The sequence below is a fragment of the Synchiropus splendidus genome, chromosome 2 (genome assembly GCF_027744825.2).
Source record: "Synchiropus splendidus isolate RoL2022-P1 chromosome 2, RoL_Sspl_1.0, whole genome shotgun sequence".
NCBI lineage: Eukaryota > Metazoa > Chordata > Actinopteri > Syngnathiformes > Callionymidae > Synchiropus > Synchiropus splendidus.
The window spans coordinates 35,853,102-35,873,764 of NC_071335.1; the positions used below are offsets into that span (position 1 = coordinate 35,853,102).

At 42.8% G+C, this 20,663-nt stretch overlaps 1 protein-coding gene across 28 annotated transcripts in view; it reads right to left on the minus strand.

Annotated features, from left to right (window-relative positions):
• Positions 1–20,663, minus strand: part of LOC128754658 (receptor-type tyrosine-protein phosphatase delta-like) — a 191,454-nt gene that overhangs the window by 65,551 nt on the left and 105,240 nt on the right. For all 28 annotated transcript variants that reach the window (XM_053857437.1, XM_053857430.1, XM_053857436.1 and 25 more), the window contains one exon: positions 15,922–16,059. In XM_053857437.1, the coding sequence (XP_053713412.1) occupies positions 15,922–15,994 (73 nt within the window). In that variant the 5' untranslated portion in view covers positions 15,995–16,059. The remainder of the gene's footprint in view (positions 1–15,921; positions 16,060–20,663) is intronic.

The window sequence follows — 20,663 nt, forward strand, 5'->3', positions numbered from 1 at the left end:
GAAGTAGAACTCGGACTCCGATTTAGGCGTATCCTGGTGTGGTCAGGTTCTAACTTTACAGAGATCATTGATGGAACATGTCAATTAAATTCAAGTCAATGAACTTCCCTAATCGTTCGAGTTGACATTCATACCCCAGTGATTAACCCGAGTTAGCCTGTCCATGTGACCTCACCTTTTTTCAGCGCTGGACCTTTAGCACCAAAGTCATCAGTGCTACCTTCTGAGAATTCCAGCTGCTCAGCAGTTAAAGGTCGACATTCATTTATTAGAAGGCAGAGATGCTCACTGCCTTAAAGGTCAAGGGGCATGAGACAAAGCTAAAGGGATCTCACGTTGTGATGTGTGGCAACTTTGCATGACTGTAATGTCACCTAATGTGAGCAACGCATGGTCGCAACATACACTTGATTCTCTGAAAAAGTACATGACTTTAAATGAAGAAGACAAGCTCAGAAATGTGCGATAAATGCGCTGCGTGATGTGAGCTTCAAACTCCGGGACACATCATTTAAACATCACAAGAGAAGGAAGCTGTGAAGACTCAGCAATTATATATTTATAGACTCCCTTCAGTCGGGACGATAGAGCGCGGATGTCACGTGACACTCTCCAAATCTTTAACACAAATTGATTTTTATTGAACCTATAAAAAAGTAAGCACGGAAGAATATAAAGTGATTGCTGCAGCTGGCTGACTATTTCAATTGGAGCCCGGCTCTGCCATCATGCACCAGCGAGTGAGCAGATGTGCGTGCTCACCATCTGAGAGTGAGAGAAAGGGGGAACAGAAAGAATGCAAAGCGGGAGAATCGCTCTCTTAATCCACTTGCTAATCTCTTCTCCACAAAACAAATGAAAAGTGTAAAGCCAGCAGAGCCATACTAAAAGGCACAGTAGATCTTTCAATTGCTTTCCTATCCTTCCATTCTCTTGATCTGTCCACTGGCGATCCCTGTCTTTATTCCTTTTCTATATTTGATTGTTTCGGGATCCTCATTTTTCCGTCGCTCTCCATTTGTCACTTTAAAATCTCAGCGACGACATCACTCCGTACACAGCTGCTTTTGTTCCTTCATCCTGCTCCTTGTTACTCTTCCCCATCTCCTCCCTTCATCTCTTGGGCGTTACATAAGTTCCTCTCACATTGACTGACTTAATGAGGGAGGATGCACCCATATGCTGTGTTCCTCGTTCAATTCACTCGCAGTGTTCCTCCTATTCTTTCCTCCTCACTCTTCATCTCATGTAGAGACAAGAGCCTGAATATATCTCATTACGTTACCTGCCCAAAGTGTACAATTTTCCTCAAGTGCTCTGTTTGTTAAAGTTAAAGATCCTGATGTGAAATTATTAAACAGATTTGTTCAAATATTTATTTTAAAAGATCTATGATTTTTAGTTAATATTACAATGTATATATATATATATTAAAAATATATATATGTATACAATTGTAATTGAAAAAAGAAAGGAAACGTGTGTGTATTGTTGTAAACACTTCTAATGTGTACAATGTTGTTTTGTATCTTAAAAAATGTGCTTTGAAAAATGTGTGTCCTTTGATGTCTTCTTTCACTGAAACAGTCCAGTGTTTTGTACGTTTAGGGTCACTATGGTCCCGTAGCCTACTACAGTCGACAAATTATACAATGTGATGTCATAACCAAAGTATCCATGATGATTGATATTGCATGGACGGACGGGAAAATTCTGTTTTTAAAAAACGTCATGACAGAAGCACAGCGCTATAGAACTCACTTGAGCAACACACGCAGTAAGCGTGAACTAACTTCACTAACTGACCCCTCCGATATTTCCTTTCTGCTTCGTAGGATCTTCAATCTTCATCGGAAGCCTTGCCTTTTGGCTCAGCTCTTTCTTTAGATAAGACAGTCATTGGTGAGGATGCCATGATTTCAAGCAACACCCTAGGTCACTAAACTTAAGAGGTTCTTCCGCTTCCAATAGAGAAGTATGGTCTCAGACGTGAAGGATCAACAAGACATACAATGAGATATCCCAGTAACAATGTGGACGACCAACGATACAGACAGACAATATTGGAGACCGTCGTCTTTGTAGTCAGCAGAAGCAGCAAGAGAATGTTATAATTAGATGAAAGAGAGATGATGCAGGCAGCTGCTATCTGACTCTCGACAGAAGAACAAACCAGAAGTCTCTGCAACTTCAAATGGGAGCAACACCTGAGAATAAGCAATTGGACATTCCCGGGGTGGATAAAGGGAAGAACAGTGGGTGGAATTCACATGCACCTGAACCGCCTGGGGACACCTCCTGCTGGAGAGGCTGGCTGCGGAACTTTGACTCTCGCACTCATCACTTTTGGCTCGTGAGCACCAGCATCACAACAGCTAACTGCAAGCCCGATAATAAAGGTCATTTCTGCCATGGGACTTTCACTTACTCTGCAGAAGACAGTGTGAAAGCAAAGACCTTTCAAACTCAATTTTCTAAATGAGTTCTATCCCCTTTTAAGCTGCCTCACTTTCCGTGTGAAAGGTGGAAACAAGGGATGAGCGGGTCAAGATCTTAGTATCAGTGGGGGATCAGAACGGGGCTTTACTGAGAAAAAAATACACTAATTCCAGGAAAGGAACGAAGTCATAATGACAGATTGTTCTCTTATCCAAATTTCCCCCTCCATTTAAGTCACGCACTGAAAACAAGACGTCAGCACTTCTCCCTCTCTCTAAGTTGGCACTGCTCCGCTGCAGTTCCTTCTCTCTATCTCGACTTATTTGACTAACGCTGGCACTCAGCAATGTACTCCGGCTCCCTGTCTCATTTCGAATTGATCTCAACGTTGTTTTAAGGCTGTTTTCTTATCGCAGCCAACGTTTATGGGACCAGAGGAGCTGAGGGCGCCAGAGAAAGCCGACGATTTGAAGAGCCAACCCAGGTCTATTTCATTAATAATTTTATGAATTAGAGTCCCATTTGCTTTTGTCATTTCGTGCTGCCTTGTTCACAGTTTTGCCGTTTTATCTTTGAAGAGACACAAAATCAGCTTTTCTGTTGGCATCCACACGGCACCACGCAGGACTGCTGTGTGGCGGATCCACCGCGCTGCCAAAATCATCTCTTAACGTGAGGCTGAGGCTCTTTTACAAAATCAGAGGGATCTTCAAACACTCGTTTCACATTCAAGATCCCATTGGGGCACGATATGCACCTTTTGAAGTCTCATGTCCTTGACTACTATAAATACAGAGGACAAAAAAAAGTGCTTGGGACAGTGTTGTTAGTTTGATACTGAAATTAGAGACATTACTTTATAGCGTCTGCCACGCCTCAGGAACAATGCATGAATATGCAGTATGAAATGAACACACTGCACATCGTATATAAAGTTGGTTCTGTGGATAGCAAGTCAGTGTAAATCCAGTTCTAAGTGAATCAAATTGAAAACTGGAAACAAGCCTCTATGAGGTCAGGTAGATTATTCTAGTTACCTGGATGTAGCACTAGGTCTTTGAGTACATGCAAAGCCCTCTAACTGACTTCGCTCTTCATTTTTCCCTTACAAGACATGAAAGACCTGTTATATGAGGGCTAGCCCCCAATATAAACCCTCCGCTACTGCGCATTGTCCCATTCGTCGATCAGGGGTCTAGAATTGACCATAGTGCGACTGTACTCTACCATCCATTGTCGCGACAGAATCTGAAGAAGTGCACTCCTGCATTTCATGTGCGCTGCCCCTGGTTCCAGCTTTTGCTGTCTCGGTCAGTCCCGTGACTGGAGGTAGATAGTGTTGGTCACCATTAGAATGGACGTTAAAAAAAGCTCTTCACGTCAGCAGAAATGCCAAACCGCTGCAAGATAGTCGGATGTTCTACTGGTGCCAGTGAGCATGGAAGCCTGTTCTGCTACCCAAAAGATGAAGAGCGTCATAAGGAACAGGTGAAGCAAGTTTAAAGAGTGAGCGACAAGAGCCAACCATCAGCGTTTTGCAGGATTATTTTGTCCTGAAATTTGCCTCAAACTGGTTTTGAGAACCATGGGTGCCACGGTTTTGGAACTTTACAAACGGCAAGTGAATGTTACCAATACCAACCTATTAAAACAGTGTAGAGAAGGCGTCAATACTCACCGGTAAGTGAGTATGTCCCACTGTTTGCCCAAACGCACTGAATGTTTCGTAGGTCTGACCCTTCTGAAGAGACTTTTACATTACACTAACATTACTGCTGAGTGTTGCTGTCCGTCTCTGAGCATTTCAGGCACTTCATCCTCTCACAAAAGTCTGAGTCGTCGCTTCCATGGTTTGAATAAAACCAAGTCTTTTGTTTACATTAACCTACTCTTCTTCATTAAAAACCACTGACTACTGCTGCCCATGGCCGATACAGCCAGTAGTTCCACCGCTTTAGCGCACCGGTGTTTGGTACCTCCAGTGACGTCACAAGATGACTGCGGCATTTGACCTACTTTTTTCATATCTGCTATCATATGGAAACGAAATTCTCTACATTTTCAAACATGGAATGAAAACGCTGTATTTGTTTTGTCTATTTATGTATTAGTGGTGACAAGTTTAAATACTACTATATAATTGTTGTATCAAAAGAGTGACCCCCACTTTAGGATTTGAATGAAGGTCACATTTGAATGGTGTCGCAGGATTAGCGACATGTTTGCGCACCACGGCAGAATTTAACAAATTGAGAATTTGATCCGTCATACATACTGCCAAACCATAGTTCTGGAGTGGTGGCAGAGCACAGCTGTCTGTGGGATTATTAAAAAAATACCAAGCTGGTGTCTTCAAATTTCGCCGCTCATTCTCCGTGCAGTTGGCATGGACTTGACCACTTGTGTCCCCCACAGTGCCCAAGTTTCCCTTTGTTTTTTTTTTAATGAGAGAGATTTCCAGCACTTGCAGGGATTGGTGGCTGTACAAGTGGGCAAACACCCCAGGCGGCCTTCTTCTTCCTCAACATGACCCAAGATGGATGTTATAGGAAACTAATGAGCACAGAGGGAGATTTAGATGGAATTAGGCAGTGGCAATCTTCCCTACTTTGGTCGCGTGCGCGCGCGTGTGTGTGTGTGCGTGCGCGCGTGAAAGTGAGGATGGCCTACATAAGGAATGCCATACAGTTGCGCTGATCTACACAGATGGCAGGGATTAACAAGCCCACACCGTCCGCTGAACCCATTTGAAGTGAAGACATATCTTCAACTTTGATTTCAAGGCAGCTCGCTTTTATAGTTTTTTTTTTTTTTCCATCTTTGAATTTAATAGCGCTAATTAACATGACGCAATAAACCCTGAGCCTCTTCCCCCTAATCACTTTGGATTTATAATTTGTACATTCAGGAACTCATTTTATCCCTCATCACCTATCAATGAGAGGTTTCACCGAGTGAGCTGGCAAAGGCTGGATGTGGGTTCAGTGGACTTTGAAATGACACGCGGCAAGATGGAATGAAGCTAAGGACAGAGAGAGGGGGAGAGCTGGCAGATGCTGTCTTAACCTAGAGGGACCAAGCAAAAGAGATTGAGTTCGTAAGAACAGATGTTTGCGCAAACCTTCAGGGAGAGATTTATGATTCACGAATATTGCTTAATAAGAGGGGAACATTACATAAATGCTCAATGAAAAACATATTGGAAAGATAAAGATGAAAAGCCCAAACAAATCAGCGCGCAACACTGATGTACGCTGAATATCCTACGAGCAAATTGGCAGCCTTAAGCTCTATTATCTAGGCATTATTGGTAATTAAACACAAACAATGTGACAGATACGTGGCTCTCATTTGGAGGATGAATTACTAGCTTTGGGCTCCGGCAAGAGTGAAAAACAAGAAGCGCTACTATGGAAAACTAACAACAATTCAGACAGAAAATTGTGACACATTTTTCCTCGTCCTTGTTGTAGTTGAAGATTTATATTTATTCTTCATGCAGCTGACAATTGAAAATTGCAACGCCGCAAAATGTGCTGAACAGTAACTAGACACCACGACACTCCCGTCTATCGTGAGAGAACTTCCACGCAACTGTCTTTGATCGGGGGAAGAAGACAGATCAGCTCTGCATGCCTTTGCTCCTGCTGCTGCGACAGCTCTCCATTGTAAACTAAACTAAAAAACTAATATTCATAGCATAGGTGGCACTCGAAAAAAATAAAATAAATGTTAAGTAATTGTTCTGTGTTATTAGATTAGATATCAATATCGGACTGGAGCAGCAAAAACTGTTCCCTGAGAAGGAAAGTTGCCGAGAATTATTCAGTGATATTTGCATAAATTAATGAATTAAAATTAGCGTTTACAAGTCCAAGACCTTATCAGTAGTTCAAACGCCACAGCAGCTATGTCACATACCACATGCGGTGCCTTCATGTTCCCCTAGAACCACCGGACTGGAGGTAGTGACAACCGATGAGTTCAAATATTCGGAATCAATCACACAAAGTAATGGACAGAGATCAAGGGAGGTGAAGGGAGAAGAGAGGTCAGGGAGGGATCAGTGACGGACGAGTGGCAGCTAGAATGAAGGGGAAGCTTTACAGGACACCAGTGAGACCTGCTGTGATATATGGTTGAGAGAGAGTTATTCTTAGTGTCAGACAAAGGCAAGAAACAGAACTAGAAGTGTCAGAGTTGGTCATTGAAGTGACTGGAAGCACAAGATTACAGTATCTCAGAGGGACATATGGAGACGTTTGCAGACAAAGCTGTGTGGGCCAGACTGGAATGGACATGTGAGATGAGACATGTTGGACTAAGATTTTTTTTTTCCAAGTCAAATGAGGAAAAAGGAGAGCAATCCAAAGCGAATCCTCAATAATCCCACAGGCCAGGGGACATGTTTAGATGTAATATTTTAAGGATCCCATAAAAATAGTTTCAAACTTTGGCCTTTGTCAGACTGTTGTTTTTACACTGATCAGATTAGGTTGTTTGGAATAAAAAGAGAGAATAAAAACAGGAGAATATGAAAAAGAAAAACGGCAATAAGAATGAACAAGGGAAAAACAACGATAAACTGAAGCTTAACATCTGACTCAAACGTGCGTTTGCACGACGGGCTTGCTAGAGAAACGCTCATTATTCCAGCTACATCAGGTTTGATGTCTGTCTTTCTATATTCGTACACAATGCCACATTTTCATTTTGCCTGTAAAACCACGATCAAGTTTGCTACGATTGTCCTTATTTGTCTTCCACGTCGATATAGCTTGACCGACCGCCGGGTTTGTTGCACTCCTGTGTTCTACAGATGTTGGGGTCGGCTGAGTCCCCGCGGATGTTTGGATGAAAACATACTGAACAAACCAGCTTGGATCATAAATCAACATGATGCGTGTGTCATGCAGGTGCTGATTAAAGGCCCTCAAATAATGAGTTTTCCCCGTCACGTGACCAGCGGCGACAGCCATCGCAAATGAAGTGAAAGCACACGCTGAGGCATGCAAATGAAGGCGCAGGGATTATAGGTAAACCGCACGGGCAAGATTGTATGGACTATAACAGTGACCCTGCCGAGGAGTTGAAGTGACAAACCCCGCCGCAGCGCAACCTTGGGAACATCTTTCCGCAGTAGATGATTCTAACTTCCGTGGACACGCTATTTATGTGTATCAGAAGCTCTGGAGAGGCTTTCTGTTTGCTGCAAGTTTCACATGTGAAACTGGATGTGGAAGCAACTTGCCAAACATCTGCTACTGTGCTTATTTTCCTGGTTAAGTCAAGGCTTAGGAATGAAATGACTAATTTACAGGCCCTGCCAGGGAAAGATCCAGCTGCACTGTGTTGTCTGTGGCAGCAGAAGGTTGGTTGATGATTCCCTTAATGTGCCCAGAATTGGAGTTGTCAGACAAGTTAGGGAGGCAGGCCAACAGTCAGGGTCTGAGCCAGGCCAACGATAGCCCGTCTCTGGAGCGGCCGGGCAGCCAGCCAGAGTCATAACTTAAAACACATTAACATCAAACCAACACATTAAGAGCAAATTATCAGCTACTTGCTTTGAGCCTGGAAATGAAATACTCTTGCTGCGGCTGATTAACAGCGGAACAGCTATCATCCTTCAGCACACTTTCGCTTGTTGGAAATGAGAAAAGCAAGAGAACAGAACGATGGCATATACCATATTGCATATTATACCACATACATAAATTATGCAGTCTAAGCCATTTTCATTTGTATAAGACGTTTTTTGGTGTGCAAATATAAAACTTTTTTTCTAGTGTATTTTTATATACAATAGAATTGAGCCATTTTCCATTACAAGTAACATCCGACTTACGACCTGCTCGACTTACGTCCACCCGTATTTAGGTTTATTTTTTATTCAATGTCTGGCACCGCAGCATGTAGCAACCCGGCAACGTGTACGACAGTTATGGCAGCACAGTATCTCAGCATCTCACTCTCACACAGCCATCTACCACTACAGTAGTAGCTACAACCCTCGGCTATTTTAAATGGCATTCAACTTACGTCCAATGATACTTACGACCGGTTGGTCGGAACCGATCCCGGTCATAGGTCGGGTGTTACTTGTACAAGCATTATGTCAAATGCTAAATTACACACACGTACTGGCCATGGAAAAGGGAATTGGAGCCCTGAACTTGATTTAAGAGCTACTTTCTTTCATTCTAAATCATAGAATCACTTTAACTCCTTGATAGCAAAAGACATTCAACGTTAAATTATGGTTAAAAAAAATGTTATTACACTGTGACGTTACATTACCATGTCAGTAGTAAAAAATAGCACCTGTTTATATATATCTATATATCTATATATAGATATATATATATATATATATATGGTTAAGAAAACGAAACGTATGGTGTCTCGACTGCATGTCTGGGATATTGAAAGCATTAGCCTCGCTCACCTTGCTACTATATCACCAAGCATCCCGATTGTTTGATGCAGTGTGTGTCTGGACAAAATGTCATCCTAGGTGCGGTAATGATTCATGTCCAATTATCATGCCACTTAAGCAACCCCACCCCAGGCCCCGGCGAGGCAAGAATTAATCAGTGTTCATTTGCCAGAGACACCGGAGAGTCATACCGCGCTTTTTAATACTCAGGTCATTACAAACACAAGGACGACACGCTGGGTTTACAACTTCTCTGGGTCAGTGCAGGCGTCCCACCTAGCGGGGTGATGGAGAGTGAGAACGTGTCATTCAGCTGAGACGCTGCCGCGCTCGCGCCTCACAGATGGGCGTGCCCGCTAGGCTAATGCTAAGCTAACAACAATGGAGATTCAATTATTCCCGCATGGCTGCACAGCAATGCGTCGATTCACGCCGCTGCTCATGCTGTCGCCAGAGCACATTCCTTTTCATCGGCTCCATCATTGACTCGCTTTCTATCGGCCGTGCTGGTCTCGCTGAGAGTTTGACGGGAATAGAAAATGATGGGCAACTTATTGTAGGAGTTTAGTAGGTCAGTGTTTCAAAAATGGAACTGGACAAGTGACTCAGAGGCTTGTTTTGAGCTTCAGTCCAGCAGAAAAAAGACAGAGAGGGTTCACAGGGCGATCACAACTCGCGCATTTGTCTCAGCCATCCAAGTGACTGGCAGCACTGGTGCAGCAAGGAAAAAGTCCTAACATCCGCCAGAAATATTATAAAAAGAAATAAAGGAAAAGGTAAATTACGATGATTGGGTCCATCAACTCCATGACACGACTATATGCAGGTGATCCTTTGAAGTCGTCGTGTTCTCTGTTAGCATGGGCTTTAAACAAACAAACACAGACACAATCTTGCTGAAGACAATACTCTGGTTTCACACCCAGATCGAATCAGCAGGGCAGGGATCTTTGATCCCACTGACCCCAATTCAATCTCATCCCTGTGCTCCTGATGACACTCTTCCATCGGTGGCACTTGACACGCACGAAACATAATACTTACTGCAGTCTAATCTCTCTTATCTAAGAACTACAACTGCTTGCATCAAGGCAACTCCACACTGCTGATAAGAGAGTTTAATCCTGAGTCACTGACCACAACGCTCCAAGACATTTTATGATCAGTCAAGTTACTGGCCTGGTCACATTTAACTGACGGCAATATTGTACATAACCATGCTCCGCCAAGCTGGCGTGTCTTCAGACCTCAGCAATACTCAGCACAACGGTACTCGGGTAAACCAAAAATGACCTGAGGTTTTACTTCTGTCCAAATGTGCCATGTCAGCTGCAGTGAATATAGCTGACCCATGTCCCATGACAAAGTGATATTATCCCACGTTCCCAGGAAAAACAAATCCAATTCAAATATTGAGCTAGTGTCCCAAATGTTCTGGAGAAATATCGAGGCTTTCCCAGGTCAAGGGAGACACATTATCTGTCTCCTTCAAGAAGCTTCGCCGCTCACGGATCATGGCTCAGATGAACGGTTATCCTTCTGTTTATGGCTTTGGACTAAGATATTTTATACAAATCAGACAACTGACAGCTCATCTTAGTACAACCAACTTCCACGAACTCACTAACTTACCTCGTGCGGCAGTAAAACATAGAAGTGTTCTCCGAGGAAAGCCAGCTGCTCACACCATTTGTGCTCAGCGATTTGCTCAAGAGATCCTCCACTAATAAAAATTGAGGACCTGTCACCATCTAAGATTGATCCAACCACCTTTCCGATTCTCATCCCCCCAAGCCCCTGCTATTGCAAGGGTGAGTTATATGGTCTAGCGGTGACAGGTTAATCAGTCACACGCAAAGATTAGTTTTTTACGTGTTGCACTCACACCGAACGTGTCACCGATGAAAAGGTCGTACATTAAAGGAAAAGACTTATTAGTTTTAAGACGGGAAAGTTCTGAGTGGCAACAAAGCACCTGAATCACACACACATGCATGCAAGCAAACACACACAGGTTTGTTGTGACGCGGGTTTAACACAGTCATTTAACAATCAATAACAAAAAAATAACAAAAAAAAACAAGGTATTTTAATGAACTACATGCAAATTCATTTCCATTTTTTCTTTGCATGTCGCACTATTATTTTAAATGAAATCACATCCCACGTACTGTATACTTTGCTCTTTTAGCTGGTGGTACAAAGAGTGAAAATAAAATACAATCATTAAAGTCATAAAAACAAATTCAGTTTTAAGGGGGCCCTATTGAGCATTTTTCCCCTTCAGTAATCAAATCTCACATAGTAATAGAGTGGCTGGGCATCAAAATAAAATTGAAAATGTTTGTAATTCCAAAGGCAATTCCAAAGTCTCTTACTGCATCAAACAGTCTCCACTGAAGTTTGCTTATGGGACTCATTGAGACTCATTAGCTTCATTTAGAAACACAAAGATATGAGTGGCAGGGAAAAAAAAATGCATAAAAAAAGGGGCAGAAATGATAAGAACCGTTCGCCTCTCTGCTCCTTTTCAATTTCTTGGATCAAGTTGAGATGAAGGAGTTGGTGTATTTTTCAGGTGGGGTTGAAATACCCTGTGCCCTCGGTATATCCGCGGCTTCAGCGTATCGCAGGTTCTTACAGGGCTGCCAACCCTCACATAAATGGGGCTTGTCAGTGGCTAGAATCCCACACTTTCTCGTGTGATAAATATACTCCAAGATTCACAAAGCTGTGGTGGACCTCTACAGCGATTCCAATCTGGTTCTATTTGTTTTTAATGGAGCTCCAGATTCCTTTTATTGTGAAAGAACAACAGGAACATCATGATGTGGACTGCAGCTCCACGCTGTGAGTCAGGTTTCACCCGACACACATGCAGGTGTGGAGGACTTTAGCTCATGATCGTAGTTGTAATTGTACATGACACTCAACACTTGAGACTGTACATCGCTCCGCTCAGCTTTTGATGGAAATTGAAAGACTCCGCATCCACTCCTCTGTCCACTCAACGTGGAAATCCAAGGTTACATACGTGGTGTTGCTATTCACGGATTTCAACTATCAAAAGGTGGCCTCGCAAAGTAACCCCCGCGATGAACAAGGGAACACATCTACTAAAACTACAACTGTGATACTCAAAAGTCCAGGCTGTGCTTCATTTGAGATGTTCACTCCCTCCCTTGGTCCATGTTTGTCCTCATTCTTGTCGTATGCGACATAAAAGTCACTGCTGTATCCACTGACATTGAGTGTTTATTAGTGTTAAATCATATACAGTAATCTATCTACTTCAGCAACAGGCAGGCAGTGATAGGCAAACAATATCTGTGAAACTGTGCGTTTTGTTTCACTGCCATAGCCTTATTTTTATGAGTTATTACTTATATTTAATGATGGAAGAGCATAATAGGGCCCCTTTAATACACCACCCCATTCTTTTATGGAATCTCTTTGATGAAAATGACAATGAAAAAGCAAACAAAACATTTCATTTTGGTACGGTATGTCATCATATGAATTTCCAGTTCATAATAATAGTTCTGGCGCCATGCTCTTGTGTTAGCATTTCTATCAAGAGTACCTTCAAACACTCATTACAGTCACAACAGATGTATGTTTTAGGATACAAGTTCCAGTGAAGCGTCTCTTCCCAAATGCTTCATAGAGGGCTGCGTTTTCTCACAAAGGATGTCTCATTGCCTACATGGAGCAGTGGCCTAGTTTGTGACAGGATCAGGGCATTACTCTTAATCCACCAGAAAGATGTCATTTGTACATGTGCGCAACAGAGCTCCGATACAGTAGGGAGGGAGATGGAGCGACCGAACCAGGCAACATGCGATTTTAAAGAGTCGCCCGTGCAAAATTCTGAAAACACTGAATTGCGTCACTGGATTGCAAACGGACAACGCATATGCCACGGTGGCATGCAAGCTCTTTATGTGAGTGGCTTTTCCATAAGATTAAATCTTAATACCTTTGGTGCAGCATTGTGAACGGCAGTGTGCAAACTTTGATGGTATTGGTTGCATTTGTGCACGACACCACGGCCGCCACACCAGAGTTACAACAGCGATAATCCACTGCTAAGGGTGGGATTTGCTCTAAAAAGCCCGACACTTCTGTTTTATTTGAGAAACACACTCAAGCGCAGACGAAATTAGCTTTCCAAATATGCCTTTTTCAAATATGGACAGGGATGGAAAACGGTTCTGTCAAATTATCCAGTGGACGGACGATCCGGCCATTCAATTGACGAAATACTTCATATAATGGGAAATACCTAAGGAACAGTACACATTGAAGACTTCAAATCTCCACACCTCGTACTTGTAGATTTACGGTTGTCTATATACCGAACCCAGTGGTGATACATATTTACAAGTTATACAAGTTATACAAGTAATAGTGCTACATCCAAGTTAACTGCACAGTACTGTGTTGAGGAGTGTGTGCAAAGCATGACATCACCAACCAGCAGTCACAAGGACATGTTTTCCATGCTGCAAGGTGAATCTTTTGGGGATATAAATATTTTATGTGTGGTAAAAAATAGCTTTTCATCATGTTTAATTTGCATTGCATAGCCATCAGACTGTGGCACAGACTGTTGCCTGGCTCATGCAGTTTATACACTTTACACATTTATGCTTGCTTAAAATATCCAAACAGGCTTTGGGTTTAATCGAAGAAATGCAAAGTGTCCTTGAGGTATACGCAGATATTCTGTATCCAGGCAACTTGCACTTCAGATTGAAACTACCACACGTCCTGCGCTAAGGCAATATAAAATGCAGTTTCATGTTATACAGAATGTGATAGAAAACAAAATAGAAAAGCCTTTCTTGCTCGCTGCCTCGTCTCAGCTCTCGGCATCTTCTTTCTCTCTACATTATATGGACATTTGAAGATCAGCGGAGGAAAGGCGGAAGAGTGGAGGTAGTCGAGGCAGACGAAAAACGGCCAGAGGAAAAAAGAAAAACAGACAGAGGAGACAAATACTTGTGCAACCCAGTCACAGCCCCGGCGCTCCCTGTAACACTCATAAAGGCAATCTGGGTTCATCATGGTTTTGATAGATGACTGGGCCTTTACCGGACGACCCTGAAACTCACACGGGGGACAAAAGGGCAGGAGGGTGAGGGAAAACAAGAGTGCTCTGTAGCTTTTACTGGGCTCTCAGCGACTGTGTACTTTATAGCATGGCAGGGGCCGAATAGCTGCCCCCAGCCAAGACTGTGTGTGTATGTGCGCTACATAGCTGACGACTGCTCTGTTACAGATGATATATGTCTGGTGTTGCAGCCACAAGCTTGGAGCAATGCTGCACTTTCAGTTCTACAACCACAACAAGGCACAAAGTAAAGTGTTCCTGCGGCAGCATCTGATGTGGGATTCACTGAAGCGCACCTCTTATTTGATCATTAATAATGCTTGTGTTAATTAAACGGGAGAAAATATTCTCTTCTAATGAAATGAAGTAAACAAACGGCGAAGTTTAGAAGAGCAGTCGGGAGTTTGGCGCGCTGCACAGATGCAGACAGAGCTAGAAGGCCCGGGGGCCTTGAGTGAGACACACAGTCCCCTGAGCTCTCAGTACCAGTACTAGTTAGTCACTAAAATGGAAGGCACTGAAAACTAGATCGCCTCCGACCACAGCGCCTCTTGAGTTGAGATGATGATTTATGCTGAAAGTAGAGCGCAATAATTACAGGGGAAGCTAATATCACATTCCTTCCGGTTGGAGGAATATTTATGACACAACAGATGTAAACTCTTTCGGCCAGCAACACTGACTCTGTTTAACTTTTGGGCCCGTTGCGTGATTGAGTTTGACACCACAGCCTTGCGTGTGGTCACCAACTCCTCGCGGAGTTGCATATGCGAGGGTAAAGATGCTACAGACAAACGGATGAACTGGTCCAGCCATCACGTAATAATCTTAGAATAGATAATATAACTTTTACAACCTATTTTTCCTGTATCATGATCAATATGAGATCTACAGGAGGATTTATTTATCCAGGATAGAAGCCTACAGTCCTTTAAGAGAACAAATTTGAGCATTAAACATGTCAAAACTAAAGACCTGCTGAAAGTTTTTCATGTATCAAAACATGAATCTTCTATCTTCCATCTTTCTTAAGCCATGGAACAAGACCTTTTACTATTTTATGCAGGGAAAACGACATTATGTTTGAGAGTTGAGACAGTTGGTGCCCATCCATCCTCATGGCATCGGTTCATAAGCTTATAAACCACAGGAATTTCAAATTATCCCTGGCGAGGATACATCATAAACTCTTGTCTCATGGCAGTTTGCCAGAAGAGATAGACATGAACTAATGCATTGCCGATGGACTTACAGTGAATAATGTTGAAGTCATATACTGCATTTATATGGAGGGTAATCAGATCATTGCTTAGTGCACTCAACTGTGTTCAATCTGAAAATAGAGCTCTGTAATAATCCGTCAAACTCAAGGACGGCGTACGAAATGACACACGTTGCACATGGAGAAATAGATTTCAATTCAGATTTACTGTAGAAGGAGAAACATCCATGGCAAGTTCCACTGTGATGTACAGTAAGAGACTGAAGGCCTTAATAGAAACCCAAGTAAACACAAATGTGGACCCACAAATATCCCAAAACTATTTCACACACCAGTGACGGGATCAAGGTTTGTTCAGTATTTGGGTAAAATGCAATGTCTATAGCTTATGTATGAACATATGCATGCATCTATCTATCTATTTGCAAACATGCAGTGTGTGTTTGCGTGTACGTATAAAACATTGTGGCACTGCATTTAAAGGGAAACTTCATTCAAACTTGGCACATAAATAAAGTACTGTTTCCATCAATAACTTAACTCCATTAACTTTATTTTATCTCTCAGTCTCCTGAATGGCATCACCATATGGATAATATATATGTCTTATGTTCAAGACCTTCCTTTTAGTTCAGCAGCACAGACTGTTAAAGAGGATTCTTTCTAAATGCAATCTGACTAAAGAGAGTGGAAAGCAAAAGGACTCACAGTCTCCATTGGCCAGCAGAAGAAAGCTGAGGAAGAGCAGGCCTGGGCCGCTAGGGTACGTCGACACATGCATGCTGTATCCAGCGTGAGTTCACTGCCTCACAGTAGAGAAGGACCAAGGAGACAAGCCCTTACAACCTGCAGAGAAAGAGGAGAACGTATCACACACACACACTCATTAAAAGTACAATCATCGCTGTTTGAAGCACACACACATCAACACACATGGAAAAGTGAGAGTCCCCTGGAGGCCCCACTGCAGTATCCAGCTGCCTTTTTCACTTCATTAAGGTCGCACACTCATCGCCAGAGGTGCATTTTACACGTGTGTGTTCCAGAGAGTGCAAAGTTTACAGAAGTAGCTATTGAATTACCAACATTAAGCATCCGTCAACACATTTTCCACAAAAGTATCCAAACTCAGCCCAGAGGTTTTTCTGCTACACGGCCTCCAAATCACACTGCACTTTAGCATTTCAGATTGACAAAAAAAAAAAAAAAAAAAAAAGAATTAATGGTTTTAAGATGGAGAGCTGGAATGATGGAGTGCGGGATTGATGGAGAGATTAAGGAGAGGGGGGGTGTTGGCGAGTTGTATTGCACTGCGACGAATAATCATACAGCTCAATACCTCGATCCTTTCATCCTCACTCTCCCAACATCCACTTTTCATTCTAAATACACAGTGAGGTTACATCTTCTCTGTACTCGCAACCAATCATGTATTAAAACCATATAGTGCACTTCTGTCCTTGTTCTTATCCGACCGCCGTCTGAGCCTGTTTGAAGTGAAGCAGCTGCTCAAATATTTGTGGTGCATAAGGTAATAGATCCCCATTTGTCCTATGAAAATTCTATCATTTAGTGTTGGCACCTCCACCAAGGGGGTTGCATTGTTAACAGTGTTGCTTTGTTTAAAATGACTTGAAAGGCTGCGGATGGATTTGGATGAAATTTTCAGCAAATGTGTGACACAGGACAAGGAATAAATTGAAAAAAAAATGGGAGTGATCCTGATCACCATCTGTACCAGGATTTTTTGAAAGGATTTGTTAACATTGTGTGATAGTTGGGGACCGTTTGATCCAGATCCGTATTTGGATCCAGGATTTTAATTTTTTTGACGGATGCTTTGTCATTGTGTTGGGGGTAGACATACTGTAAGGTACTTGGTGGAGATGTGCACTTTGCTCCTTACCAGTTTAAATATATACTGATTCCAAACTGATCAAAGATTGCATAGGTTACTTATGTCATGTGTGCAAAGTCAGTTTGCTGAAACAGTGATACCCTGGAGGCGTGATTTAAAAACAACCAGAAATACAAATTATTGAATGCTAACTTCAAAATAAATGACCTCCTGTATCACAGACTCACAACCCAGCTTTTATTAAATTCTCTTTCTCGAGTGCAGGTTTCGTTTTTCCAGATGCATTGTTGATATCTAACCCATTAAATGCTATTCTTTGTTGGTCATGATATTGACTTTCTTTCTTGGTTATCTAGTTTTTCACTCATTTTGATGCTAATACTGTATTTAGCATTCCTGCGGGACACTACATTGACTTGGTGGCTCTGATTTGGTCCCCGGGCTTTGAGTCTGTGACAGTCCAAGAAAACTGGGTTATCAACCAAGACAATATTTCAGCAAAAATGTCGACTGGAAAAGGGTTGAAAAGGTTCTTCAGTAAGTGCTAAAGAGAAATCGGGGCTAACCCTTTACAGCATGCAAACGCCTGGACATTCACTCATCTCTGCAACTCAGCTTGTTTACAATGTCTGTCTGTCAACCATCTGTTTAGTGAGGATCGTCTGGCATTAGAGACGACAGGCATCACTATGTGTGTCAGAAACACCACAGCTCATCTCACATGACTCAATGCAGCGCGACAGTCAAGCGTGCCGTCCAGAAAGCGAGGGTGTGGAGTCGGCCACATGAATGCAAATGTATTTTACGTGATGTTTATGTATATATCTGGATGTGCACGCACGTTGTCAGCTTCACGCGCTGGTCACGGCCTCTGGATTTACATCCAAATGCAGCCTTGTGGGAGCAGTAATGCCAAAGTCAGTTGACTGCATATTGTTCCATGTCTTTCCCGGCACATATGCGGCATACATGAGAGCCAGTATGTGCATTTTGTTGGTGTAATTCCCAAATCTGGACACAGCCATCAGCAGCAGCCACAGCACTTTTAATCCCCTCCACTACCCAACAAGCCATCTGATTAAAAAAAGACAAGAGGGCAGGGGGAGATGGACGCCGAGAGGGCCGCGCAGCAAACTAAACCCACATGGGATTTTCCATTTGGTTTAGGATGAAACAATTGCTTTTGGATAACCTGGATTTCCCTGGGCACAAATTGAGTCGACTGACTTGCGTACGGCAGTATAGGAATTTCAATCAGCGTTTTGGGTTGCCATCATATTATAGCTGGTACCTAGAAGCTTTGTCAGGAATCTCAGACTTGAACATTTGAACAGCAGTGCTGACCGTGAAGCATCATTTGTTTTCATGGACATTATGAACAAGTCAGCATTCCATTACAGCCTTGGCAATCTCAAATGTATACATCATGTGGCCACCAATCCGTGTAGACGCCTGCATTATTTCACAGGACTTCACGGAAGGAAGACAAGAAGCTGGAGAAAAATGGATTCAACACCAGAACTACAAAGCTTTATGAGGAGAATGAGGAGACTAATAATTCTCTGGCCAACACACACACATGTTTGTCTTTCCATCTTCGTGAGGACCAGCAGTGAGATAATGCCTTCACTAGCCTCTCACCCGAAACCTAACCATCCAAAACAAATGGCTAAACTTGAGACTCAAAATGAGCCCTAACAAAGTGAGGACCAGCCAAAATGTCCTCACTCCATTGGTTAAAGATAGATGTACAAGCACACACACACACACAGTGCATCCAAACACGGGATGCAGTTTCCTCTTTCCGAGTGTTTGATTTAAAGTTGCTCATTTTTAAACACATAAAAATCAACTAATCAAATTGAAGACTTTGATTTTGTAGCTTATATTAGCACCACAGATCAGAATTCCGATGTATTTCTCTGAATAAAGATGACCAGCAGCTCCTTTAGTAAGCAATTATTGACCACGTTTTTCTTCCTTCTTTATGGTCACCTCTATTATAAGAAAGAGCTGAGCCAAATGGTAAAGCTATTGCTTTCTTGCCTACAGCCAGGAACAGTTGCGGGTATAAGAGGCTGCACTCTATCTTAGATATGATCTGAGAGAGACACAGAGTCGAAGCCAGTTGAGATGGTTTGGCCATCTTACTGAACACCTTCATACTGAAGTACTCTGGCCAGGTTCCATTCGAAGAGGCAAGACCCAGGACACACTGAAGTGACTACGAATCAGGTGGAGGAGAGACCTAGGAAAGGGAAATCCGGCCCTCTTCAGTATGGCTGCTGCCCTCACGATGCAACCTCAGATGAGCAGTGGACATTAAATAGCTCTTACAGCCATTAACTTATATTAATAAAACTGAAATAGATCAACTTGTGCTGCCCTCTGTCACATTCTTGAGTCATTTCTGACCTGCATAACCAATAGTTTAGCACGTGAATAATAAGGTAGTGAAGTGAAGACGAAAAAATGAAGAGTATGTTAAACAACAGCAACAATAAAAATGACAGGCATGAGGAATTCCGAATAACGGTAACAATAATGCACATTTTCGAAATCAGACTCCTCTGTCTCGGTCCCTAAACTGTGAACTGTCAGTGTCTCTGGTGGCCTTTGTTGCTCATATTCCACCGAAAAGCCTTCCGCAGCTGCTGTACTTCACACTCTTCTTTAAGTGTTAGTCTGTCGCATTAGTCTCTATCACTCAATTATACACTCCGCGGCAGCCTTCGGCAACCAATCACACTTATCTCCCAGATACCTCCTGACATATCAAAGAGCCGCTCAAGTGACGGACACCCTTATATGTTCCTGCAGTGCTGATCCTGACTGATGGAGAGGGACGGCTGGAGCGTGATGCGGCAGGTAGCAGAGAGTGCACTTCTTGGATTTGAAATGAGTCATAACACCATTCAAAGCAATGCACTTTTGCAGTGCGACTGGAGCAATTACGCTCATCATGTGCTTTCATAGCAACTTCCAGAGTCGCTAATCATGGAGCATTGACTGCATGGGTAAGTGCATCCTGGTGGGCTTGACACCTTCGGAACCGATTGCTCAGGCGGCTCAGTCAATAGGGACGCGGCCCTTATACAGCGCTAAAACAGTGAACAGTCACATCCCTTTCTGCTCGTGTCGATCACTCAAGCCGGAAACTTGTTACCATGGTTGCACTCTCCGAGATGTAACGCTGTTTAAGAGCGATCATACGCATTAAATGTATTTATTACAAAGACAAATCGTACAACAAATCTGAACAAACTGTCATAATTCTTTGACGTTGCCACATCCGCTTACATCATCAGTCTGAAAATTCGAATAATCTAAATAAATCACACGTTCACAGCATTTAATTCTTTGACTCCATAAGCCGGTTATTTGAAAACAGGACATGCTAGAGGTGCTCCCTCGTGTAGAGGAGCGACCGCTGGAGCAAATAAATGGCATGAGGAAATCGCCGAGGTTTTTATATAAGAGAAACAAATTAAACGTAATGAGGAGAAATGGTGCGACAAGGAAGCTGCGTCGCACCCCCAGAGGGGAGGTTGAAACATCGGAGACAAATACGGATCCTGAAAAGCGTCGCTGC